Source organism: Eleutherodactylus coqui, chromosome 7 (assembly GCF_035609145.1).
Source record: "Eleutherodactylus coqui strain aEleCoq1 chromosome 7, aEleCoq1.hap1, whole genome shotgun sequence".
NCBI lineage: Eukaryota > Metazoa > Chordata > Amphibia > Anura > Eleutherodactylidae > Eleutherodactylus > Eleutherodactylus coqui.
The window spans coordinates 56917310-56944957 of NC_089843.1; the positions used below are offsets into that span (position 1 = coordinate 56917310).

A 27648-nucleotide genomic window follows, 5' to 3' on the forward strand; every position below is an offset into this window, starting at 1 on the left:
CGAGAACCAATCACAGCTAGCCCTTCCTGGAGGCGGGGATTTTAACCCTCTATTTCAGAAAGGGCTGCCTGTCTACAGAAAAGTGTCCCGGAGCTTCAAGGGAGACGCGCGCTGGAGATGGCAGAGCCCGATAAGTGATGTACAGTTTTTTGTTTTTTTTTGTTTTTTTTTTATGCAGCTAGGGCTTATTTTAGGGCATTGACAGAAGGATTTCCTGCTGTCGAAGTTGCAACACAAAGGAAGGGTCCATAGGGGAACATGGACTACTAAAAATAGCAAATCGCGGCTGTATAGAGCATGCCACGATTTTGTAGTCTCGCAATGTCGCAGGTTTCTAAACATTCCTCATGTGAAAGAACCCGTAGGAAAGCATGAGCTCCACATACATGCGATTTGTAGCACTGTCGTATTGCGACAAAATTGCCTGTGTGGAAGCGGCCTTATTCTGAAACGCTGCAACATTTCACCTTGATTTGAAGACCCAGTCTGAATAGTGTCCGGAGTCACGGGCCGTGCCAGTCTCTCCCTGCTGCCATCATCTAGAGTGACTGCGCTCTCGTTATACACAAACAGTAAGAGAGAGCTGTCATACTAGGCGATCCGGGCAGGGAGAGGCTGGTGCAGCGCTGCCTCTATATAACTCTGGGCAGGGAGAGGCTGGTGCACCGCTGCCTCTATATAACTCTGGGCAGGGGGAGGCTGGTGCAGCGCTGCCTCTATATAACTCTGGGCAGGGGGAGGCTGGTGCAGCGCTGCCTCTATATAACTCTGGGCAGGGGGAGGCTGGTGCAGCGCTGCCTCTATATAACTCTGGGCAGGGAGAGGCTGGTGCAGCGCTGCCTCTATATAACTCTGGGCAGGGAGAGGCTGGTGCAGCGCTGCCTCTATATAACTCTGGCCAGGGAGAGGCTGGTGCAGCGCTGCCTCTATATAACTCTGGCCAGGGAGAGGCTGGTGCAGCGCTGCCTCTATATAACTCTGGCCAGGGAGAGGCTGGTGCAGCGCTGCCTCTATATAACTCTGGGCAGGGAGAGGCTGGTGCAGCGCTGCCTCTATATAACTCTGGGCAGGGAGAGGCTGAGGCAGCGCTGCCTCTATATAACTCTGGGCAGGGAGAGGCTGGTGCAGCGCTGCCTCTATATAACTCTGGCCAGGGAGAGGCTGGTGCAGCGTTGCCTCTATATAGCTCTGGCCAGGGAGAGGCTGGTGCAGCGTTGCCTCTATATAGCTCTGGCCAGGGAGAGGCTGGTGCAGCGCTGCCTCTATATAGCTCTGGCCAGGGAGAGGCTGGTGCAGCGCTGCCTCTAACTCTGGCCTCTGTTTGGTGTGGATCTTCAAAGTATGTTTGTAAAACGTTGCAGTTTTTTGGAATACGATGCCTGTCTTGGGTTCATGGAGCCCATTGTTCTGGTGGTGCTGGATCAGTGTTGCTTTCTCATTTCATGCCTTTTGCTGTAGTTTTTAATAACTTGGAAAACTTGTTTTTATGGAAAAAAAAATCAAAACTGACCAATTAAAATACTAATTAACATCTGTCCACCCATGAGTTGAGTTACATGCTCCGCCCCTGATGACATGACAGTGATGTCATCACAGGTCGCCTAAGCACACAGCTGCTGTCCGGCTAGGTGATCGTTAGTATTCCATAGCAACTAAGGCCGCAGGGGGTCTGCAGAGGATGTAGTTCACCCGTAATCTGCACAGGGATGAATGACCTGTGATGACGTCACTGTCATGTTATCATGGCGGAGAATGACGAGGACATTCTCACAGGTCCTTCATCCCGAGTGCTTTGCTGCTTGTGATCCCTGCAGTATGGGATGAAAAATTGTATGTAGCAGTTTGTGAAGTGCATGTAGCAGAGCTGTGTGGCACATTGCACCACCAGAAACACTGGTACTATAATTTCCTAATAATGACTAGTGACTTGTAATGGGACGCCCATCAAAAGAGGCGCTTGGTGAACTGAGCTGATACGTGATTTTGGGAGGTGGTTCTCCTCCAGCAGTAGTGATAACGGAGTACATTATAAGGGATTACAGTACGACTTCTGTTGCTGATCCTGTATAGTAAACAATAGAGATCCCTGGGAATTATTCTTACTAATCAATACATAGTCTGCTGGTGTCTCATCCCGTCCATTAATATCCTCTACAGCATATCCACTGTAATCAGTTCTGTACCTTCCCGTAAGAGCAGGAGCGTTACCTTGTGGTGGTGGTAGGTATTTCCTCATTATATTGTGGGTGTGCTCAGCAATTGGTTAGTGTAGTCGCTGCTTGTTCTAACCTCTTCCTTATGTCCACTTGGCCGCTGCAGGGACATCTGGTAACATATGGGCACTCAAAATAAGTGGTGACGTTGTAATACATGGCTGCGTTGAGTTCTCCACAGCGGGAACTGCTCTTCCAAGTCACTCGGTCTTCAAGAACTTTAAGCCATCTCTACTGGTTTGTGAAATCCGGGCTCAAGCAGCCATCTGCACCGTAGTTGATATGGTTGAAGGCATTATAGCTGTTAGGGATAAAATCCATGTTACGTTAATATGCTGTGGGGCTCCAAATCAGAGCTGGTTATGCCGGCCACCATGAGAAAGCAATAGACACAGGCATCACGGTCGTGTCTTAGAGCAATCTGAGTTTATTTCGTACATTGACTTATTCTTATACAAAAAATAGTAGGCGTATCAGAGGTTGAACTGCTTTACAGAGGTCGACCTGTTTTTCTGGTAAGTGATTTTGTCTTCTCTATAAACAATGCTTTATTTGTTTGTTTGTAGACATCGTGTCTGGTACCCTGATTATCATCACACTCTACATTCTAATTGCATGCCCTACCTAGACAGCAGTACAAAGCATTCCATACAACCTTTTGATCAGTGTAACGAGATAATCAAGATCTTTGGAGACATGATGGACACTTAAGATTACACCTCTACATAATGTAATTAAGTACTAGGCTAAATGTACAAGCATTTAGCAGACCTTTTCATAGGACACAGAATAGAGTGTACAATTTAGGCCTACAGCCTCCGGAAACGTATATTACAGATGGATGAAATGTATACATATATAAGTTTTCATGTTCATAACCCTCACAGTCCCCCATTTTGAAACAGTCCATCTTGAAAAGAGCCTTTGTAGTGGTGCTATCAAGGGTGCTAAGCCACCCTCGCCGGTCTTTCTATCCTCTTCGCCGGATCCCCACTGTTGTTGCTCTTTTACGTATGACTGTTTTAACGATATCGTAGAGGGAGCGATTCCAGATAATTTGCTTGTCTCCGTATCCCACAGAATGTCCATAAATTGCAAACACTCAAAAGAATGAACAAAAGAAACAGTATTAGTAAAGGGTGAAACATAAAATCCATCATCTTTCCTGCAATAGGTGACCATTCAGTAAAAATATCATACCAGTTATACTCTGTGTCTACCTGGATCTCAATACCTAGGCTGACTAGCTTATCTCCTACCCATACATTTTTCTAATTCCATAAGGGAGAGGTTAGTAACATCCAAATGCTTTTAAAGGTGTTCAGTATCTATCATTAGTCTTACAATTCTACCCAAGGATACTGTCAGAGTTGACATAGGGATAGCATCTGGCAAAAAGGTGTAAGTTTCTGTAAATCTATGTATCACCGATATGTTCTGTATACATCCAGACAATGGAGTGGTGAGATTATACATACTGGTGGTTCCAGTTCGGTTGGCAACAAAGAACATATACATATTGGGGGCCAACTTCTATCAGCATATAGAAGAAGCAGGTAACACCGTCCAATCACATATGCTGATTGAAGGCTGCTGGAAACATGGCTCATATGCGGCTGTACTCCGTCCGCATGCTAGGCCATCCAGTGTTTCTTCACAGTTCTCTATACCATGGGTTTTATTTTCACTATAAATCATAGTACCTGTGTACTTGGGCAACCAATATTGTAAAGCATATAGAGGCGGTCCAAACACCACAGGTAGTACTACAGACTTACACATCAGGCTTGTGTCCTTTACATCATAAAATCATTTCCCCAGTGCTATACTCATCAGAGTATTCTACACCATCAGCCCCGGGCCGTATCCAGGATGCTACTGGAATTACATTATTGAGAATATTTCTCCACAATTTTTCATTATTTGTCATCACATCTGACCGCTTTATCCCTCTCGTGAATCATATATACATATTGCAGGCTACATTGTGTATAGTTCATGAATTTACTCATATTTACAAACAAATCCTTTTAAACCGCAAAACCAGATTAAAAAGCATTAATACATCCTTATCATATCTTAATGCAAGACATCGGGGGAGGAACAAGGAAGGCATGCATTGTGCCTGAACATTTATCAATCTAGAAACATCCTGTCCCACCCCAGCCATTTTATTCTTCATCACCTCTAAATCTATAGAGTTTAGAACCCCTACACCTGTACCAATTCCCCCTAATAGGGTATCATACCATTTTCGTTTTCTTCTGGTGCAGGGTTTCATTGCCTGAAGAGAAATATTATAATGCAATATGGTTTTCTGGCTCTTTGTGGATGATAAGGGGTGTCAAATGCCTGGAAGTTACCCAGGGCAGACATGAAGTGTTGCATTATTTCACCTGTGAAATGTGTACCTCTATCTGACTCGATTACCTCTGGTACCCCGTATCTGCAGATTACCTTATTCATGAGCTTCTTTTCGGTTACCTGCTCATTTACTTTTGTAACAGAGTACGCCTCCAACCTGAAAAACATCAACAACAAGCACATATTCATACTTCCCAACACGTGGGAGCTGAATGTTGTCAATTTGCAATCCCTGAAATGGGTAGAGTGGTCCTGGCAAGTGCCTTTGTGGTCAATTTACTTCTACCCTGTTGCTTACGGCATAGCTCATGCAAAACTGGACAAATGATGTAGCAGCTACAAAGAACCCAGGGGGCAACCCTTTCTCTCTCAAGCGTAGGTAACATAGCTGCCTTCGATAGGTGAGTCTTTCCATGGATCAGCTGGGCCATCATGGGGTACAGGGATCGTGGTAGGCAAGTTACTGACTGTTTGCCATACGCCACCCTGTTCTACTGCTCTCATATTAGTCCATTTATCTTTTTCTTCTTTGCTGGCTTGTGACTGTAATGTCTTTAGTACATCAATGTTCAAATTTTTATCAAAGTCCAAATCATAGTCTCTGACTTGTGCGGTCAGTATCTTCTTTTCTTCTTTCTTCCACGGCTTGAGGGCCGCTGTCTGCGCTGAAGTCTGCTAGGGCGTTGCCTTTTGCTTCTGCACTGTTGGCTTTAGTATGAGCTTTCACCTTCAGGATTGCTACTTTGTCTGGTAGGAGTAGGGCTTTCATAAGGTTCTGTACTGCTACACCATTCTCAATGGGTTGTCCTACAGAAGTTTAAAAATGTCTGGCCTTCCATATTGGGCCGTAACCATGATCTATGCCGAATACATACCAGGAGTCAGTGTAAATGGTTACCTTCTGTCACTCTACACGCCTCAGTGAGGGCCTTCAGTTCCGCTTCTTGTATCGAGACATGCGGAGGCATTCTGCTTTTAGAGATCTTGTTGTGTGAACATCTGGTGTGGAGTCGTCAATCACCCTGGTACCATCTATAAAATACAACTCAAAATATGTATTAACAAGGGGTTTCAATAACTCTTTAAAACGTAAACTTTCTTGTTGCATCAATGCTAGACAATCATGCTGATATTCTATTCCAAATAGATCACGTTTGCAAAAAATTTTTTTTTTTTTTTTAAAAATAGCTGATCTGTAGTACATAGATCACCTATGCATCCCCCTCCCCCATTTGATCACCTATGCCTCCCCCTCCCCCATTTGAAACAGGATACTCGATTGGAAGAAGAGTAGCCGGGTTCACCATTGAAAAGAAATATTAAAGGGGGGGCATGAGCAAAGCACATTGCAACCTTATTTGACGAGCTAGAGACAGGTGTTTAGGTTGTACTTGAGTGAGTATACTCTGGATGTCATGAGGGGTGAGAACCACTAGGGGGTAGTCCAGGACCAACTCAGAAGATTTGTCAACCATTGCTTGTACTGCTGCCACCGCACAGACACAGGAGGGGGCTCCTCGGGCTACCGGATCCAATCTCATGGAGTAATACCCAAGTGACCGTGGACGTCCTCCATGTTTTTGCGTCAATACTGCTGTCGCATGAAAGGCCAGGGACGGCAGTATGAGACAAGTCCCAAAAAGGTGCGAAGCTTTGGCAGCAGAAGAAGATACAGAAATGGCTTGAACTGCAGCCCTGTGTCGTTCTGTGAGATGTCTGCCTTCTTGAGCTAGACAACAACCTTTTGTTTACAAAGCTGTAATTTTTCCTTTTTAAGCCTTGCAGCCATTTTCTGCTAAAAAAAATTTTTAGAAGAGAAATAGATGCAGATTGACATGTTTTCAGATCCTCAACACAAAGCTGGAAAGTCATTAACATATTGCAACAGCACAGTCCCCTCAGGCGGAGTCCAAGCCTGCAGGACAGTTACATAAATGCCCTTTTGTCTGAAAAAGGGCCGGAGATTCAGACTGTCTCCACTCTGGTTTATTATCTATGACCTTAGGGATTCCAATAGACCTTCTACAAAGGCCATACTAAGTACATGTTTGCCCATCTTTTCTATGCCCCTATACCCCACATCTGACTAATGTTGTTGAAGGCGGGCATAGAATTGTTTTACACTTTCTTCCTTCTCTTTGTGTGATATTAGAAAGAGACAAGGAGGATTCTCTCAAATTTTTGTTTTGTTTTTTTTTTCTTTTTCCCCAATGTTTCAGACAAATTAAAAATATTTTACCACTTCTCAATTCTCTATGTTTAATTTTATCCCAATCTGTGCCACAATAGTCTTTCACATAATTTTAGATTATAGTTCCCGCTGCCTTCCCTGTTCTACATATACTCCTGCATCTCCTCCTTGTCCTCATGCTTCCACTCACTAGCCTTGGATCTAGTGAGCATAGGCATAACCGGTTTGTGCCGAGGAGCTCCGCAAGCAGGGCAGCTCTCTCTCCAATCCGGGTTCTGTTGTCCACAATGCCAGCAGGTCCATCCCTCCAGTCCAATGTTTGACCTTGGAGTGGATGACTTGGCATAGGGTGGGGAGGAGACGGTTGGAATTGAGATGAAGGAGGGGGTGAAGATGGAAGAGGGAACTAACCCGACAATGAGAGAACATCTTTGAATTCTTTTCTCATTTCATTTTCAGCTACTGAACAGTATATATATATATATAATACAACATACTTCCTGTATAGCCAAATATAACCAATTCTTAATTCAGATTTCTTTGCAAAGACAAGTAGGTCTTCTAAAGCCCAGTACTCCCCACCCTTTGAAATTTATCTTATCTTCTATAGAACACAGAAACTTGTCCAGACAGATAGCTGTATAACTGGTTCCACTGCCTGTGACTATCTTCCTGGGCTGTCTATTTAAGATTAACCCAGAATGTAATACACTTGCCCCCCCACCTTACAAAACTGCAAATTCACACTCACTAAGGGGGGTTTTATTCATTCCTATACGGACTGATAATATGTGAAGTAGAAATTGGGATTGTATTTACTGAACACCAGACTTCCAATAATGAGCGAATTATGTATAGATAAGAAAAACTCTTAGTACCGCGGTTTTTACACAATTCGCTCAGAATAGGCTACCCAATGACAAACACAATACAACTTATGCCCATTTCTACTCACATACTGATATTCACCACACTGCGACCACTCAGCGGCCAATATATTATAGGGGGCTTTATTCCACCCTGGCATAATTAACAATTCATCGGACACTTCTTTGTTCTTAGCTACCGACATTTTCGTACTATTGCGGATTTTCTTAAACAGCGACATTTTCACACTAAGCCCGATTATCACAAGAAATTCTTCAACTATCAGTTTATCAAAATTTTCCTTTAAAACAAACTAGTGTATTACTCTCTGCGTAATCCTGTTCACAGCGCTATTAATGTATTGCTGGAAGGAGCAAGACTTAGTTCAAATTACGCTTTATAGAGAGTTAGACACTATAAAAGGTTCATACTGTAGTTGATTGGGACCCTAATAAGTGGGATGGGGACCAATATTCATTTGCCAATCTCTTTAGCTATCTTCCGCACCTTATCCTCTTTACCAGCAGTATGGACAATGGCTGGCGGTTTATGTACACCAAGAGGCTTATTGTTTTTATTCTTTCACACACATAAAACGATTGTTTGTTTCACTATTTTCTTATGCAGTTTTCCATACCTTATCCTCTTTACCAGCACTATGGCCAATGGCTGGCGGTTTATGTACACCAAGAGGCTTATTATTATTATTATTATTATTTTCTTTATACACTCTTCAAATAAAATACTGTTGTTCATTGAAGATGAATTACACTTTAAATAGAACTTTTGTTATTAATTTGACTAAAGTACTTATCAGGTGTTTCAAGTACACAATTATCTCATATTAATATCTTAATTCAATAATATTCAAATTAACACAACCCAATATTTTTGAATTCCACATATTCCACGAATCTGTATATACATATATACACTGTGGTAATCCTGGGCTATTATCTCACACAACTAGTCTCAGGAATAAAATTAGATGATTAGATGCCCCTCCTTTGGTCACTCCATTTGTTCAAGTGGGAGACTTAACATGGAGTCTAAGAGTGACCTTCACTCTATACATTACCACAATATACATATATATACACCAACATCCACTTAAAATGGAGACACACTTTTCACCTAGGCTGGACTGTGTGTAGGGTGGAGCAAGACCTGTTCCTATTGTTCTTCCCTCCCATCTCCTTACATCACCTAGCTCCACCCCCTGTGGTCTGGCTCAGCATTTGGTCATTTTTGCTTCATTTCGTTTCTGGTTACCGGACAGTATACACCATATAACACAGTCTCTCATACAGGTCCTTCCATTTATACACACACATAAAGACAAAAACATTTGCATGTCAGTTACTATTTTTTTTTTTTTTTTTTGTCAGTACTTTAAGTGTCAGTACTTCCTCACTTGTCTAAAAGTGTCGGTACTTCCCAACCCTGCTTATTTCCCCCCGTCTCAATTACTTCTCTTATACCTATAAGAGGCTCCCATCAGGGATTTTATCCCCTGAAAATTTTAGGCTTCCCTGGTACAATTTATACCATGCCTTCCCGAGATCGGCAAGCGGGTTTCATATTCTGTACTTCCTCACCCTGCATATTTTACCTCGTCTCTACTACTTCTCTTATGTTTATAAGAGGATCCCATCAGGGGTTTTATCCCCTGAAAATTTTAGGCTTCCCTGATATAACTTATACCATGCCTTCCAGAGATTGGCAATAGGGTTTCATATTCTGTACACTGACCATGCAAAGTAACAAATAAAGACAATAACAGTTAAACACCCGCACAGCATATTCAGCCCACCATATGAATTCTTAAAAAGCTTGAAGATTTATAAGAGGCATGCACTTCTTACCCCTCGGACAGGAAAGGAGCAGCCAGGAAGCACGGATAGATTGTGGCAAGATAAAACCTTACCTTACTGCGCAGTTTTTGTCAATCCGTGGTTCCGAGTGGCTCCTTATCCCATCTGGGTCCGGGGGGGTTCGAGGTGTAGGTGGTCCTCTTGTTCCATCAAGCCCCGCGATCGGGCGCCAATTATGTTAGGGATAAAATCCATGTTACGTTAATATGCTGTGGGGCTCCAAATCAGAGCTGGTTATGCCGGCCACCATGAGAAAGCAATAGACACAGGCATCACGGTCGTGTCTTAGAGCAATCTGAGTTTATTTCGTACATTGACTTATTCTTATACAAAAAAATAGTAGGCGTATCAGAGGTTGAACTGCTTTACAGAGGTCGACCTGTTTTTCTGGTAAGTGATTTTGTCTTCTCTATAAACAATGCTTTATTTGTTTGTTTGTAGACATCGTGTCTGGTACCCTGATTATCATCACACTCTACATTCTAATTGCATGCCCTACCTAGACAGCAGTACAAAGCATTCCATACAACCTTTTGATCAGTGTAACGAGATAATCAAGATCTTTGGAGACATGATGGACACTTAAGATTACACCTCTACATAATGTAATTAAGTACTAGGCTAAATGTACAAGCATTTAGCAGACCTTTTCATAGGACACAGAATAGAGTGTACAATTTAGGCCTACAGCCTCCGGAAACGTATATTACAGATGGATGAAATGTATACATATATAAGTTTTCATGTTCATAACCCTCACATAGCCAAGACCAAGCCATCGATCCCCGACATCCAGTGTTCTTCAAATATTAGTTTTTTGTACTTGTCTTGACATATGCGTCCTCTGAATAAGGACTTGTTCACATCTGCACTAAGGAGTTCCATTTTTCTTACTATGTGTGGAAGCAGGAAAACTGCACTCAGTGGCCAAGGGGATCCATCATATGACAGAACTGGACGGACCCCTTTGACTATAATGGGGTCTATTTGGTATCCATGCAGAAATCCATCATTCTAGGATAAAATGGCACTGCATACTGCACTATTTAGTCCAGTTTTTGGGGGGAATTCAGCAATAGAAGTACCGAACGTAACCCCCAACACTGATGAGAACAGACTGTAAAACTCCTCTGTCTCCTCACGTGACCCCATGGACTGCTCAGGATTCTGCACTTTCCTTATACAGATCTCATCTACATGGACTGGATGGTTCAGCGATGCACAACCTTTTCTGGTCTGAGAGTCACATTGTGGTATTGAACTACTCTCAAGGGCCACAATAGAGCTTAAAGGGTTCTTACCATCTAGAGACAGTTACAGCATATCGAAGTATATGCTATAAATGTCTGATAGGTGCCGGTTCCACCTATGACTCCTACCTGTTTTGAGAATGGGGCGACTCCTTCTCCTCTAATCTAGAGAGGAGACCATACATGCACGTTGCTCTCTCATTGTAGATGATGGGTGTTGTGCTAATGGTCTAGCATTTCACAACTCCCAATAAACAATGCAGAGAGCTAGATATAAATATGGCCACCTATAATTCATACTCCTCTTTGGAATCAAGAGATGTATCTGGATTTATGGGGGGATGTAGAGATGACTACATGTCAGGGAGAAGAAAAAGTGGTGCCCTTAAGAACCAATGCAAACTACATGTGAGCAGCCACCTGGCATTGGCATGCATTTCAGTATTCAGGTGTTGGAAACCACACAGAATGGTGTCACGTGCATGTCAGATTTGGTCCCCAGGCCGCAGGTTGTGCAATCCTGAGATAGAGGGTGTTTGCATTCAAAAGAATAAAAATAAATAAATAAAAATAAAAATCTTCCTGTGAGCAGCTATTACCACCGCATGAGCCAGGGGCTATTCCTCAAAGACCGGGCCAATACACTCCTGCCTGTTCTCTCACTCACAAGGTCTATGCAACATCCTGCAACAAGGCAAGATGTTTCCAAGGTTGTTCTACTGGTCCACGTGTCCTTCCCAATGTAATATAGTTAATAACATTGCTGTCATCTAAGTTGTAAAAAATGATTACAAAGTGACCGTCGGATGAGTTGATGCCAACATTATTAGGCATTAGTTCTTCCAAGCGTTTTCTATGTCCTAAATCTTCCGTATAGGAATAAATGTGACCAGAGATTTGCTGACCTTTTCATAGCTGTTGGAGATCCGAGATGATGTCTGACCTGTTCTGACCTGCGTTCTGTGTTTTTATTTCCAGGAAGAAAGAACCTTCTACAAACAAGAAAGATCGAGTGACTCATTGTCTGACGATATGTGAGAACATTGTGGCTCAGTCTCTGAGGTATGGCTCTGGTCTCCATATTACACTTCATACATACTTCAGGATCTCTGCTACCTTCTCTTCTTGCTGCCCTCCTTAAGGCTGGGTTCACACAGGGCAGATTTGCTGCAGAAATTCTGTCCGGAAATTCGCTGCGGCAAATCTGCATGCAGCCGCTATTCCTGGGATTAGCCAGCCATGTGGACGAGGTTTGTAAAAAAAATCTCACCCACACGGGACGGCGAATCCATCGTGGCAAAGCCGGCGCTGGAACGTGAATTCCCTGACCGCAGCATATAAATTTTTTTTTTTTTTCCCGTTGCGACTGCGCTCTCCTCTATGTGAGCGCTGTCCGCAATGGAAAAGCGCGCGGCTAAGCCGCTCCAAAACCCAAAGCTAAGTGCTGTGGGTTTAAAAGCGGCACTTTCCCGGCAGAAATCTTGCAGTTGTTCGCTGGGGCAAACCCGTGAGATTTCCGCCGGGAATGTGACCCCAGCCTTATAGTTTTACCTGCAGGAGAGGATTCTGGTGTAACACTGTTACCCTGGTACCAATGCGGCCCGATCTACCGACTGCATCTCCCACTTCACAGATTCAGGTGGGAGGCACAGGAGAAAAAACTCTGGAGGTGCGCAAATGTGTTCTGCAGCCCGTCTTACTTTCAGTTCCTAGTTGGGATTCTGTGTGGGTGCGTGTAGTTATGATCTCCTGCATAGTAGCATTAGATGGAAACGGATGCCAGAAACCATCCTGTAGTTTTCTGTAGGATAAATTTTTATATATCACTTTTGACACTGGATGTTTCCCTACACTAGACAAAAAAAAACCTTGCATGCAGTATTCTTCTGTTTCTTGTGGACGCCGGACTCGTGTCAAAATGTCACCGGTTGTGTCCTACTCGGGCATAAAACTACTGGTTTAACGGTAACCCCTTCAGTGCAGGTTTATTACCAGTATGTCAGCACAGCAAGCCCCGGAGATTTTCCTGGAGTAATTCAAAGTGGCAAACGTTTACAGTAGCACAATAACTGTGTGTCCTGGCCAGCATTTCAGCACTAGAGCTGTCCACGGAAATCTTCCGGGGTTTAACTGCATGGTCAGTGCAGCAAGCCTCAGAGATTTTCCGGGCGTGCCACTATAGAGGTTAATGAGGCAGGTCTTGTGCCATATAGCATGAAAACTTTTCGTTTTTGTGCCATTTGTTTGAATGGACACACTATGTTTTATAGGAGCTGACTGTTCACGATTAATCCCTTTTATATACCAAAGTTAATGACTGTAGCCCCTCCATTTTTGTTGCCTAAACCTGAGTGCATCTTGGGGTCAGGTGCATCTTATAGTCCACAAATACGGTGTGTTTACATACACCAGACACATTAGGCTTAGAGCTTGATCGATACTGATGAGACATGTAGACTGGCTATATTCACAACGTGTGTTCTACCATTACCAACGAACATGTTGCACATTGTAGGGGTTGTATCAGGATCCCAAGCTATCCACAAGATGGGGTATAACATGCTGATCAGTGAGGGTCCTCAATGCTGAGACCCCCGCAGATCTCGAACAGGGGGCCCCCTCTGGCTGTCAGTGCAGTGTCGCTTCTTACCCCTTAGGCCTCATGTCCACGGGGAAAATAAGATCCGCTGCAGATTCTCCATGTAGAATCTGCAGCGGGTCCCTCCTGCCCCGCGGACATGAGCGCTGAAAATAGCAATTTAAAAGCATTTACCTTTCCGTAGCGGGCGGCGAAGATCAGCTGTTCCTCACGGCCGGATCTTCATTTTCGGCCGGCGGATGAATTCCTGACGCCGGCGGCACATCGCCGGCACGTCGTCGACGTGCCGCGCGCATGCGCCGGGCACATCCGCCGAGCCGAAGCAAGGGAGATGCAGCCGTGAGGAAGAGCAGAGCTTCGCGGCCCGCTGCGGGTGAGTAAATGCTTTAAATTCCTATTTTAGGTCTCCCGCGGATCCGGACGGCTTCCATAGGCTTCAATAGAAGCCCGCGGGAGCCGTCCCCGCGGGAGACCCGCATGAAAATGGAGCATGGTCCAGATTTTTTCATGCTCCATTTTTTAAAAAATCACTTTTATTGACGATCCGCGGGTATTTATGTACCCGCGGGTGGTCAATGCATCCCTATGGGGTGCGGATCCGTGCGCGGGAGATCCGCTGCGGATTTTAAATGTCATTTTGCCCGTGGACATGAGCCCTTAGTGATGACAGAATGAATGGAGCCCGAGCATGTGCGGTCGGTGCTCCATTCATTGTAATGGGGCTGACAAACACCCACACGCTTGCTGCTCGGCTATTTCTGCAGTTCCTTTTTGAAAGTGAATGGAATGGCAGCGCACTTGTATGACTAGCGCTTCATTCAGTCTCCTCCTCAGTGCGGGCGGTGCAGTAAGCCCACAGTGAGGAGGATGGGGGGCACAGTACCCTAGTTCTCAGGAGGATTGGGATCTCAATCAAGTTATGTACCGATCACCCCTCTTTTTTTTTTTTTCCTTTGGGGGTGGGGTGTGGGAGGTGTCTCATACGGTATATAGCCTACAGGATACAAAGGTGCTTTCCAGTAGTTGACTTTAAAATAGCCGGACGAATGTGCCGCATGTCTCCAAGGAAGGATGATAGAGACGGGTTGGGCTCCAGACCTCTGCAGCGGCTCGTCTCATCAGATTAAGGGCTTTTAGTGCTTGAAGTATCCTCTTAAATGTCAGCACAGCAGATCTGTAATATAAAGGCTGTGCCCACCATAGAGGTGGAGTCGTAGGGGGTTACAATCTGAAGCCATGTGTGTGACATCATGGCTAATAGAGATGTGTCCCCTGGCTTTAGTCCCTGTTTGTTGGGAGGACTCTGCTGTGCGGAAGCATCTGATGCGTAGATTTGGCAGAACCTTTATATACGGATTGTAGTAAATAATAGATTACTGCAAACTATAGAACGATCAAGTCAGTAGAAGGGGATTTACTTGTTTTCTCTTTAACCTTTTAAAGACTGTCTATTTTTCAGATTTTCATGGTAGCTTCTTTGGTCCTAGAAGCGATTTGGTTATTAGTTTTTTTTTTTTTTTTTTTGGTGTTTTTTTCTAGGAGCGGTGTTTTTTATTTTTCTGTCAACAAGTTGTGTGTTTTTTTTTTTTGCTGGCACTGTACCATTTAATTAATTTTAAGACTGAAAATTTTCTAAGTGGGGTGAAATGAGGGGGGGGGGGCGACTTCATTTTGCCCTTTTTTTGGATGGGGAGAGGTAGATTTTTATAGCACGGTAAAGATGAGATGTTTACTGTAGTCTATGGATCCGTATGATGTCAGCGCAGCTGGGCTCACACGAGCATATAAAACGCAGTGAATACCATCATGTGGAGCTGCGATCACTACGATTGGGATTGCGTATGGCTTTGAGGGACGTTGTGTCTCATGCATACTGTGATGCACTGGCTTCCTCTTGTGGGTGTTTTTTTTTTTTTTTTCCCCGCTTTCCTTGTTTTGTTTCCTTGCAACATGTGTATTGCATATGTACAGTGTTTTCATACTCACCATAGTGAACAATAGGACTGTAGCGAGCTTAATATGCAGTAAAATAGAACATGCTGCGTTTTTTTTTTACGCACGTATTCTATGTGATGACTCTATGGAAGTGTGAATGCATCAATGAAAATCAATGTACTTTCATTAACTCATAGAATCATAGAATGGTAGAGTTAGAAGGGCCCTCCAGGGTCATCGGGTCCAACCCCCTGCTCATTGCAGGATTCACTAAATCATCCCAGACAGATATTTGGCCAGCCTTTTTTTTTGCACACCTATTGAAGGAGAACTCACCACCTCCTGTGGCAACCTGTTCCACGCAATGATCGCCCTCACTGTCAGAAAGTTTTTTTCTAATATCTAATCTGTGTCTCCTCCCTTTCAGTTTCATCCCATTGCTTCTATTCTTTCCTTGTGCAAATGAGAATAGGGCTGATCCCTCTGCAGTGTGACAGCCCTTCAGAGGTTTGTAGACCACTATTAAGTCTCCTCTCAGCCTTCATTTTGCAAACATTTCCAGATCCTTTAACCGTTCCTCATAGGACATGATTTGCAGACCGCTGACCATCCTGGTAACGCTTCTATGAACTTGCTCTAGTTTGTCTGTCTTTTTTAAAGTGGGGTGTCCAGAACTGGACACAGTATTCTATATGAGGTCTGACTAAGGAAGAGTAGAGGGGGATAATGACCTCACGTGATCTAGACTCTGTGCTTCTCTTAATACATCCCAGAATTGTGTTTGCCTTTTTGGCTGCTGCATCACATTGTTGACTCATGTTCAGTCTATGATCTATTAGTATACCCAAGTCTTTTTCACATGTGCTGCTGCTTAGCCCAGTTCCTCCCATTCTGTATGTGCTTTTTTTTTCATTTTTATTGCCGAGATGTAGGACTTTGCATTTCTCCTTGTTAAATACCATTTTGTTAGTCTCCGCCCACTGTTCAATCTTTTCTAGATCTTTTTGAATACTTGGTCTCTGCCCTAGTGTTGGCTATCCCTCCTAGCTTTGTGTTGTCAGCAAATTTGATCAGTTTCCCATCAATTCCCTCCTTCAGATCATTTATAAAAATGTTGAACAACACTGGGCCTAGTACAGAGTCTTGTGCTACCTCACTTGATACATTCTTCCACTTGGATGTGCAGCCATTTATGACCGCTCTTTGAGTACGATCACTCAGCCAGTGGTGAATCCAGTTGCCTTTTTAATTTTCTCAATAAGTATGGTAGGAGATACTTTGTCAAATGCTTTACTAAAGTCAAGATATACTAGATCTACTGCATTTCCCTGATTAACCCAGTCGGTGATTCTGTCATAGCAGGAAATTTATTTGTCTGGCATGACTTGTTTGTTACAAACCCAGGCTGGCTCTGGTTAATTACTCCATTTTTATCCAAGTATTTGCATACATGCTGTTTAATAATTTGTTCAAAGATCTTTCCCGTTATAGAAGTCAGGCTAACAGGTCTGTAGTTTCCTGGAACCACCTTCTTCCCTTTCTTGAAGATGGGGACAACATTTGCCCTTCTCCAATCTTCTGGGACTTCTCCTGTTCTCCAGGAATTTCCAAAGATTATGGCGAGTGGTTCAGCAATTACCGCCGCTGCTTCCTTTAGTATCCTACATATTATGCGCTCATGTGAACTGGCCTGATACTGAATTTATATCAGTATTCTGTTTTACTACTTGAGCTTATCTTCCTTATTTTTTTTCTTCTATACTTGCTTTTTATGAGCACATTCTGACACCCATGACTGTTTTTTTTTTTAATGTTTGTTGAGCGATATGAGTGCTGGTTTATTACTGGGCGAGGTGTAGTTTTTATTGGTACCATGATGACATAAATGCCGCATTTTGATTGCTTTTTCAATTTTCTTTCTCTCTCTTTTTTTTTTTTTTTTTGGAATGGCAGGTTGACAAAAAAAACTGCAATTCTGGCATTCCCGATTTATTTTGTTCACTACGGTGTGTGATAAATAACGCAAAATTTTAATAGTTTGTATTTAATATTTGATTGTTTCATGTGAGAACAGCTGAAGGGGGGGGGGTGAACTTTATAGTATTTTGTAAGTTTAAAAAATTTGTGCTGCCCTAGAGGACTTCAAGTATATCAGCCTATTAAGCCCCGCACTAGTTCCCAAGCTGTGATGGCAACCCATCGAGACCCCTGTGATCGAGGGCCCTCTCCACCGAACTGGTAAGACAGTCAGCGTCCGCCACGATCAGCGATTAAGCTCCGATTGTGGTTGTCGGCTGTATGAAGCCATTGATAGCTATGGTATGAAGCTGCGCTTCTAAGCACACTCCATACTCACCCTGCAGACCCGGTGACCTACATATACATCATTGGTAGGACAGTTCAGTCAGCCTTGAGATTACCGTCACTGCGCAGTAAATGTCCAGAGACCTGTTTTAAAGATCTTATTATTTTTAATATCCCTCCCATCATGACTCAGAGTGACAGGAGTTGCTTTCTTCTGCATTGATAGTCTTCCCCTCCATACAATGCGGGTGCTGGCTGTTTCTTACAGCTGACACCAGCCTGCAACAGCTCCGATCAGCAGATCGCCTATTAAGTCATGCCTGTGGTGTGATTTGATAGATTGTCTGTCAGATTGCAGTATAATGTAATGTTATAGTATTACTCCATACAGCAGGAGCTTTCAAACCATCACAAGTTGTTGCCTCTTATAGGGACTGAAAAAAAATCTAAAGGGCTCCTTCCCACGGACGGATTTCCGCCGCGTTGCCCGCAGCTATTAGGTTCTATTGAACCTAATGGCTCAATGCTCACGGTGCGGAATTCCACCGCGGAATTCCGCACCGTGAAATCGCCCAACCTCACCCGCGGCATGTTCTATTTACCGCGGGTGTACGCGCAGACGGCTTCCATTGCAGTCAATGGAAGCCGTCCGTCACGTTATCTTCCGCTGTAGCACAGCAGAAGATGGTGTGAAACCGCTTTCTCGCCTACCGCCGCCGCGTCATATGACACGGACTGTGTGTCATGTGACGCTGTGGGCGTGTCATGTGACGTGGCCGGCGCGTCACGCTGAAGCGTCATGCGAGACATAGGACGCCGGATCCGCATGTAAGTATTGGGGTCTCTGGGGGGAACGCCGCCCCATCACGGCCGTGTGAAGCCGGCCTAAGAATCAGTTTAAAAATGTTTTATTAATTAAAATAAAAGTTTTAAAAAAAAAGAAACCTTTAGCTATATTTAGAATGAAAAACCTAAATAAAAAAGAAAGTATATTTGGTATCGCTGCATGCATAAAAGTCTGATTTTATCAAAGTGAAACATTTTTTTACCCCACATGGTGAATGTTGTCGGAAAGAAGCATTGCCAGAATTGCTTTTTTTTTTTTTTTTGGTCAACCCAGTCTCCAAGAAAAAAATGTAATAAAAAGCAAGCAAAAAGTCAAATGTACTTCAAAAGGGTACTAATAGAAACTACAGGACGTCCCACAAAAAATGAGCCCTCACACAACTATGTTGACGGAAAAGTAAATAAGATATGGCTGTCAGAAGTCGGAGGCAGAAAATAATTGAAAAAAATATATATCTTTGGGAAAAAATAAAGCTGTACAGGAAAAAAAACAATGTAAATTTGGTATCCTAGTAATTGTACTGACCCATAAAATAAAGTTATGTCATGTTTGCCGCATTGTGTACACCGTACAAATGAGCCTCTCACCAAGATGGCGGAATTTTCTTTAAAAACATTTTCAAAACATTAAATCGTACCGTTTGAAAAATATAACTCGTTTTTTTGTAAAAAAAAAAAAAAAAGCCATCAGAGAGCTACCTGAATGAATGAATAAGAGCTACGATTTTTTAAAAGTAGGGACAAAAATGTGAGTGGGGGAGGGCGCGCCGTTAAGCGGTTAAGGTTCCGACTGTAGAACTTTCACATGTAACTTTTATGGCAGTGTAATAGACAAGTTGCAGACTTCCGCCAATTACTGTACGTTGTATTTAGTTTTTTCCTCTTGTATTTGCAGGAATTCTCCGGAGTTTCAGAAGTTGCTCGGTATCGCCATGGAGCTGTTTCTCCTGTGCAGCGATGATGCCGAGTCTGACGTCAGGATGGTGGCTGATGAATGCCTCAACAAAGTGGTGAAAGTACGTCTCCTCGTCCCGCTTCCTGCTACGTGTTGTCCTATTTCAGTAGAAAGTCTGTGTCCGAGATGAATATGATCTAGATCGTTCCATCGCATTGCTTAATTTGTATCCTAATGTGATCCATAACTGACAGAATGCTGTGAAGATGCGTGATCTAGAACAATAAAGGAGACGGACACCTTCACTCTAATTCATTTTTTAATTTTTTTTTCCTTTTCATTCATTTGCTTCCTAAATGTAAAGATGAAGGGGATTGCCCATAAACAGCATTTACAGATGTAGCAGTGTTGGCACACTAATGGATAAGGTGTGGCTGGGTGCTGGTACACTATTTTACGTAGCAGGATGGCGCTGCTACATCTGTATTACCTATCCAGAGTATAGATGGATGGTGGTCACATGGAATCCCAACCAGTTGTAAGAATGGGGCTTTCGAGTCCCCTGTGTGAAAGAGCAGTAGTCATTTTCTGTTCATTTTGTATAGTACTGGCGGAGGTAGCAGAGTATAGAGCTTGGTTAGATCTGTTAGTTCCATGGACAGTGATTGACATGCACACAGTAGCTCCATTCATGGTGTACAGAACTCCTGGAGATAGCAAAGCGCTGTACTTCGCTATCTCTGCCAGTCCCATACAAAATGAATAGAACAGTCGTATGCATGTGTGACAACTGCTCCATTCACACAGACTCAAGATCCTTGTTCTTGTGATCACTGGGGGCCACAGGGATATTACCCTCAACGTTCGTACATTTATCACCTATTTTTTTTGTCTAGGTAGTAAGTATTTAGAAACCAATTCCTTCAAGCAACTTCCTATATGCTCTTCATTAAAATCTTCTTCCAATTTTGTTGTAGAAGCTGTGTAAGTCGTTCACATAATTGGTTGTCCTTTCTTTCAGCGGTAGACATGTCAATAAGAGGTAGTTGTATAGATGAGAATGTGGAAAGGGAAGGGAAACATCCAAGTCTTCAGGAAGGGCAGATCACACAATCTGTACTGTATCAGGGTATAGATAGAAGGGATAGCAGATATGGCAGTTTGCAGGGAGTGGAGGTTGGAAGTGAATCACACAGGCTGTGTTTCTGTATAACTGGGGAGGAGAGCACACAAGGCAGACTCTACAGGTGAGGGACGGGGAAATCGCACCTCTCAGCATTATTGTGTGTGGGCACAAGGGAGCAGAGAACACTTCTGAACTGTACAAAGGGAAATGAAGCTGTGCTGATATACGAGAGCTGGTGTAAGACCGCAACATCCAGGATGCACAGACCTCTCATGCAGCCTGTATTACTGGGGACACAACACATGAGAGAAGTCTGAAACTAAGAGCAGATTGTAAACTACATATTGGGGGATCTGAAAAGAAATCAAGGAAGAGGGATTGTAGCCTGAAACTTCCTGAAACCTTTTACCCGAAGATACCGACTAATGTACAGATATAGCAAACGTTACCATGACATTTAAAGTGACCCTCCGTCCCTGGACAAACAAAAGATGGCCGCTACACTTCTTAGACCAATGATGCATGCTAATGTACAGTGTGCATCAAATAGTCAAGGAAGTGGTGCGGCCATCTTTGTACAGGGCCGGAGGGTCACTTTAATGCATTATAACTTAACTCGATTTATAGCATTGCAGTGCATTGTAGTTCTCACCGTGCGCCAGTCATGTTAATGATTGCTGCATGTCAAAGGTGTCCCTAGCATTTAAGACCTGGTTTACAGAACTTCCTCTGTTTGAGTGTGCTAAGGAGGGGGGGGGGGGGGGGGGAAGCTGTGATCAAACCTGTTGAATACTTCCCTCCTCGAACCTTTGATCTCTGTGATAAGCGGTAATGGTGACTGATCCTCCATTACCCTATGGCAATGAAAATGCACACTTGGCTGTTCTATGCATACAAATTTCTGAAAAAGTCATGGGTGCCAACTCTTCTTAGCCAACACCTAAGGGGCTAACTACACTTTCTTTAGCTCCGTCCATCCCCCATGTATGATGCTTTGCCTTTGGGTCCAGACCCATGATCAGGCCGAGATGTACTTTTTAATAGTACCATTTATGGATCCATGTAACTCTTTTGGTCCCTTTTCTATTCCTTTTTTTGTAAAGTGAGATTAGCTATTTTTGCCATGTGTTTTTTTTTTTTTTAAATTTTCCTAACTTTTTTTCCCCTCTGGGTCTTTACGAAAGCAGTGATGCCACATATGTGATTTTTTTTTTTCATAGTAAAAGGGTGGCTTTTTTATACTGTAGTTTTTTTATTTTTGTCCTACTGGGGGACTTTGATTAGTATTATCTTTTTATAATTCTTCTAATACACTACCATACTTCAGTACAGTAGTGTGTTAGAAAGCCTATGAGGTCACTGGAGCTGGTGGGCCCACGGCTATATTCAAGCTTTCAGGAGTCCAGAGCAATCCATCTGAGGTCTGAGAGGGTGACGGGGATCTCGCTGCCTCTGTCAGCCTTTTACATCCTGTGGCCATGCTAACAATGGCGTGTTAAGGGTCATACATCGGGGATCCGCAATTTCTTCGGACCCATAGAGCAAGTGCTTCGCTGACATCTGTGCCAGCTTCTAATGCAGTGCCATCAAGAGACGTGGGTGGTCGCTAAGGGGTTAATTGCACATTAAAAAAATGTTGTTTCCTTCCTCCTGTGAAGATATCATTGCTTGAAGCTACAGATTCTCTGCTTTAATGTCCCTATGATAACACTATTGGGTCAGTGCTTCGGACGTTATCCTAGAGACGCAACAAAACGGCGCTCAAAGTAGTATTTGTATTTTACCCATCGCCTCTTTGCCCATTGTGATGTATGACATTGCCTGTTTTTTTGGTGGCATCCGGTTCCTGGCGTGTCTGATATTGCCTAGACGGCAGCAGATGCTCGCACTGCAGGATATGCCATATGTGCAATATTGGGTTTCTAGCTACAAAATGGACCTGATATGTGATCAGAAAAAAATTGGCAATTTATCAGCCAGCCTAGATTGTGACATGATGTCATTTAGTGTATTTTCCGTTCTTCCCTCCCCTTATGTGTCGTTTCTTTATCCTCCTTCACATGAGATATTTCTGCAGGGTAGAATAGACAGCAGTCGGCAGTCGCATCTCAAGTTCTAGAAATCTATCTCTTGAATAGATTTCTCAGTGAATTTGTGTTTTTCTAATTTCTCTCAATGAGGCCGGCTTTACACTGGCGAGGGCGATATTAGGCTGTGATTCACGGCCCGATATCACCCTTGCAATCCTTCTAAAAACCCCTGGATTCAAGGCGTTTTCACATGGAAACAGCCTCCCATCCCTGCGGAGCTAAAGGAATTCCCCGGCATGACTGTCACAGCTGGCCCATTGAAGAAAATGGGTGATATTGCAAAAAGATAGGACATGCTGTGATTCTTATATATATATTTTTTTTTCAGACAGCATTATAGTTGTAAAAACATCGTAAATGAGAAAGAAACCGCTGAAAATCATTGATTTTATACTAGTGCATTTTCATTCACTTTGCATCGTGCGATTTTTCTCGCCAGTATGAGCCGCCCTGTTTTGAAGTTACAATTAATGTTTCCAGCATCCCTGAGATTCGGTGCCCATGGAGTCAGATATTTCCAGCTACTTGACCAAAATTTCTTGTAGCGGGAGAACCTTTATTACCCTTTTGTTTTTTTTCTGCATTTTCATTTTTTCCTTCCCCCTTCTAAAAAATTGTAACTCCCTTTATTTATCCATCGATGTAACTGTATGATGACTTGTTTTTTTTTTTTTTTGCATATGAAGAAAATAAATCCATTTGTTACTGTATCCCTGCATGCTGCCAGATTTATTACCCCATCACCAACAGAGCAGCAACGTTTCGGCCATATGACCTTCATCAAGCTTGGGATGGCTTATAGGCATTCTGCCAGAACAGCCCTTAAGCCTTTCAGAAAGCCCCCAGCTGCCATGACACCCACACAGCTCCCTGTGGTCTCATCGCAGGGGGCCAAATGGGAACCATGAACATCGTTTGGGGGGATTTAAATGCCACTGTCAGAATTGACAGCGGCATTTAAATGGTTAATGGCTCCGTATACCGTGCAGCTGATCGGAGCTCTCGCCGCCGAGTTTCGGCTGTTACAAACAACCGTCGCCCGTGCTGTATGAAGAGACATAACTCTGCAAACTCTTTTCATACATACCCCGAAGCTGCAGGGCATAAATTAATGTCCAATAGCTGGAAGGGGTTAAATATTTCCTACCGTTGCGATCCTGCAGAATATTCCTCTCCATTTGCAATGGACCACAAATGTTTGTGCAGTGTAATCCTTCCATTTGTCCTCTACTTTATATGAACACACGTTTGGTACGTTGGCAAGACGTAAAAGAACAGATTGAGGGGGGTATGATTGCAGGATCAGACTACACTGTTGTTGTCTGTTACCATGGAGACGCATAGTCTGTGTAGGAACAACACAGTTGACCATTTGAAAACCTGTTGTAACTTTGCTTCATTTCTCCTTTTTAGAGATGCATTGGGACAATATAAAAGTTGGTTGCAAAAGTGGACATGGCATTTAAAAGCTGAATGTTTGGCATTGTTATTAGTGCTGTTTTCTGTGACTTCCATTGATTTCAGTGGATATCCCAAGTTACAGCATACAGTTACCTTACAAAAATACGGGAGGCATGTGGACGGCAGGAAAGTTGGGTATAGTCCCAACTATATTACCTGGACAGACCTGCAGCTGAATGCCCAAACGCAGTCTCCAGGGCCTCCAAAACTGTGATTGCAACTTCCCTTCTTTGTATACAGAAAGAAAGGCAGCTGTGGAGCACAAACTGCTGCTCTAGCAAGTGAAATACTCCATTGTCCTGTTTTATTACTGCAGAGAACCACTATGAGGAAGTTTGTATGGCCTTCTTGGTGTGAGGTGGGCATGAAGTCGCTTGTAGTGCGGTTAGTGACCCTACTAGTGACCATATTCAGGAATAGCTGCGTGGCACTGATCCTGCTGCGCCTAGCTGATCCTACAGCTGATCAGAAGTCCCTTTTTTCTATTCATTTCTATGAGTGTAACCGTGAAACTAATAAGACTGAATAGAGAGTCCCTTTCAGTCGACACAGCAGACGTTTCAGGATTCGGCAGGTTGTGCCAGAGATTACATGAGACATCGGGGGACCCGAACAAAGCAGCTGTACATACTGCATTCTATGAAGTGCATAACGATGCTCTTTTTGCCCATTTCACACTGAGGAAATGATGGGAAAACCGGCCATAAGCCTCGTTTTAGGCCATGTTCATATGAGGCGGATTTCCCAGCTTGGACTCTCCCTATAGAAGAGTTGTGGAATTTAGGCCTCGTGTCCTCGAGTGGATTTTTGCTGCGGAATCCGGAGCTGATTTCATGTACATGAGCTGAAACCAGTCTCCGTGTCCTCTCGCGGATGAAAAATCACAGCACGCTTCGTTGTACTGCGGTTCCCACACGGATGGCTTCCATTGAAGTCAGCAGAAGCGGTCTGACCCACAACCCGTTGACACTGCGTATGGGCTGCGGACCATCCACAGTACAGAAAAAGACAGATGTGAGGCATGCGGCTGCGGGCAGGACCGGAATCCGACCCGCCCGTGGACAGGAGCAGTAATGTGTATATTCTCAAAATCTCATCCTCACGCTGTAGAATATAATCTGCTGTAGAAATGGACCTGCAGTACGAGATATAAATCCTCAGTATGATAGGTCAGTGTCATCTGCATCGGAGGTTCTGTCACCGATCTGACTCAAAATAGTGGAAGAAAAAGCGCCGCATGCGATCTTTGTTGGCACAAAGTGGAGAAGTTTCACATGGAATCCGCGGCAGAATTGACTTTAAATCTGCAACATGTCCATTTCTGCTGCCTATATTCAGTGCGGATTCAAATGAGGGGTGAAATCCACATCCAAAATCTGCACCTATTGGTACCATTCTCTGCTGCGTACATTCAACAGCAAATGCGTTACATGTGAACCCAATTGATTATGGCCACCCATTTTTACGAACCAATTAGAAAGCATGGAAGTTGGTGTTTGCAGCCACGATGTGGGACCGTCCGGCCAGCACTGTGGTGTTCGGCTGACAACCGATAATAGAGAGAACATGTAGATAGATGGTTTTCATGAAGGGGAAGAGTTACTGGTGTATACATGTGTATAACAGGCGGTGCCCTGATGCCCAAAAGTAACACTGGTACATTGCTCATCCTCTACATCAGTCGTGTATCCATGCTGTGATCGCCTTTATATCACACAGTCTACCAGGTTTATATGTCTGGTATACATTACACACGGGATAAACCCGTGTGGTATGTGAAAGGAGATTTCAGCGATGTGATCGTGCTTCTCTTACCTTCCTGTTTTCTCTGGTTGCAGGCGCTGATGGACTCCAATCTCCCTCGACTGCAGTTGGAGCTGTACAAAGAAATAAAGAAGGTGGGTACCCCCCCCCCCCCCACCTCCCTCCCCCGGAACGCTCTGGGATTGTCAGAAGTTATAGCTGCCAAACGCATCAGCTGGTAGCATGCACATATAGTGCGTATACACATGTAGTGTCAATACTGCAGAATTGGCACACCAAATCCGCAGCACTTAGAGTAGTGTGAATGAAGTTTTAAGAAAGCTCATCCACACACTGCCGAAAAACTAACAAATTGACATGCATTGTATGTTTAGAGGGGGTGAAATCTGCAACAAAACTTGTATCCAAATCCTCATGTGTTACATGCATATTTTGAGGCATTTCCGCAGCAGAAAAACGCTGCATGTGAACATACCTGGAAGAGGTTTTTAGTGATTTAAGTCAACCACTTTAGATTATGCCCTCATTGTTTGGCTGGCGGGAGCTCCACTAGTTACAGAATGCAGAGACCGCAGCTCCCCTTCACTGTTTCAGGCAGGGAGCTATACTATGCTGATGCTGAAGTTCAGCTCCGTTACAGAATACCTGCACTTCTGGAAACTTAACATGTTAGAGAGATGTCAAAGGTTTGCATCAGTGAAGGTCCCGCAGGCGAGAGCCCCGCTGATCACTAGAGGGAGGAGGCTGCAGCGGTCACCCAAGCGCTGTGCCCCCCCTGCTATCTTTGCTCATTTTTGTCTGCTTTCGGCAGCTGAAGACGTGCTTACAGTGGTTTATAGAAGCTTCCTATACACTCTGTGAAGGTTATCTTCAGCTGCCGGAATCGGACAAAAACGAGTGAAGATAGCCGAGAGGGAACAGCAGCTACAGGCCCTTCGTTCTGGCGTTCAACAGGGGTCTCTGCAGCGAGACCCTCACTGATCAATACTTTTCACATCTCTCTATGACATGTCAAAAGTTTCCAGAAGTGCAGGTATTCTGTAACGGAGCTGAACTCCAGCATCAGCATAGTATAGCTCCCTGCCTGAAACAGTGAAGAGGAGCTGCGGTCTCTGCATTCTGTAACTAGTGGAGCTCCCACCAGCCATACAATGAGGGCATAATCTAAAGTGGTTGACTTAAAATCACTAAAAAGCTCCTTAATGAGCGAAGCCTGGCAGGGTAGAGCTCTAGTATGAGGCTCATTTATACGGATGGCGTTGTGTTTGGACAAACAATAAAGTTGATCATGGAGCGTAAAGCTAGATGATTAATTAAACTTTCTGGACACCCCTGTAATCCATCCTCTTTGATACTGACATGTTAGTGGTTTGTGTTTTGCAACATTCTTAATCGTAAACTACATATATAGTATGGAGAAGGGAAATATGTGCGGGGGGAACAATCAGATGGGACTTTATTGTTGTCTCTGACACAAGTGTATGTTTGGCTAATATTCACAATTTCCCTCCCTCATTCGGGGGACCTTTTTATACCTCTCTAGAGTTGTATATAAAGGTTTTGGTTACGTTTGGACCAATATTTCAGACGTCTATGTGAAATTCTATTAAAAAATTAAGTGAAATGTTAATGAAAGCAGTGATCTTTTCCTTCTAGAATGGTGCCCCTCGGAGCCTCAGGGCCGCTCTCTGGAGGTTTGCTGAGCTGGCACATCTTGTACGACCACAGAAGTGCAGGTAAGTGATGCAAGCCCTAAAGGTTCCTATGCACGTTAGTGTGTAGTTGTCCAAACTTATCGATTAATGCTGAGAATGGACATCTCAGTATGGGGCGGCTCAACTTTCACCCGACAGATGATGTCGGGGCGGA

The 27648-nt window shown here is 43.7% G+C and overlaps 1 protein-coding gene across 1 annotated transcript in view; it reads left to right on the top strand.

Moving 5' to 3' along the window:
* Positions 1–27648, top strand: part of HTT (huntingtin) — a 174588-nt gene that overhangs the window by 24176 nt on the left and 122764 nt on the right. The window contains exons 2-5 of the mRNA XM_066573066.1: positions 11738–11821; positions 19339–19459; positions 25854–25913; positions 27436–27515. Coding sequence (XP_066429163.1) covers positions 11738–11821; positions 19339–19459; positions 25854–25913; positions 27436–27515 — 345 coding nt within the window. The remainder of the gene's footprint in view (positions 1–11737; positions 11822–19338; positions 19460–25853; positions 25914–27435; positions 27516–27648) is intronic.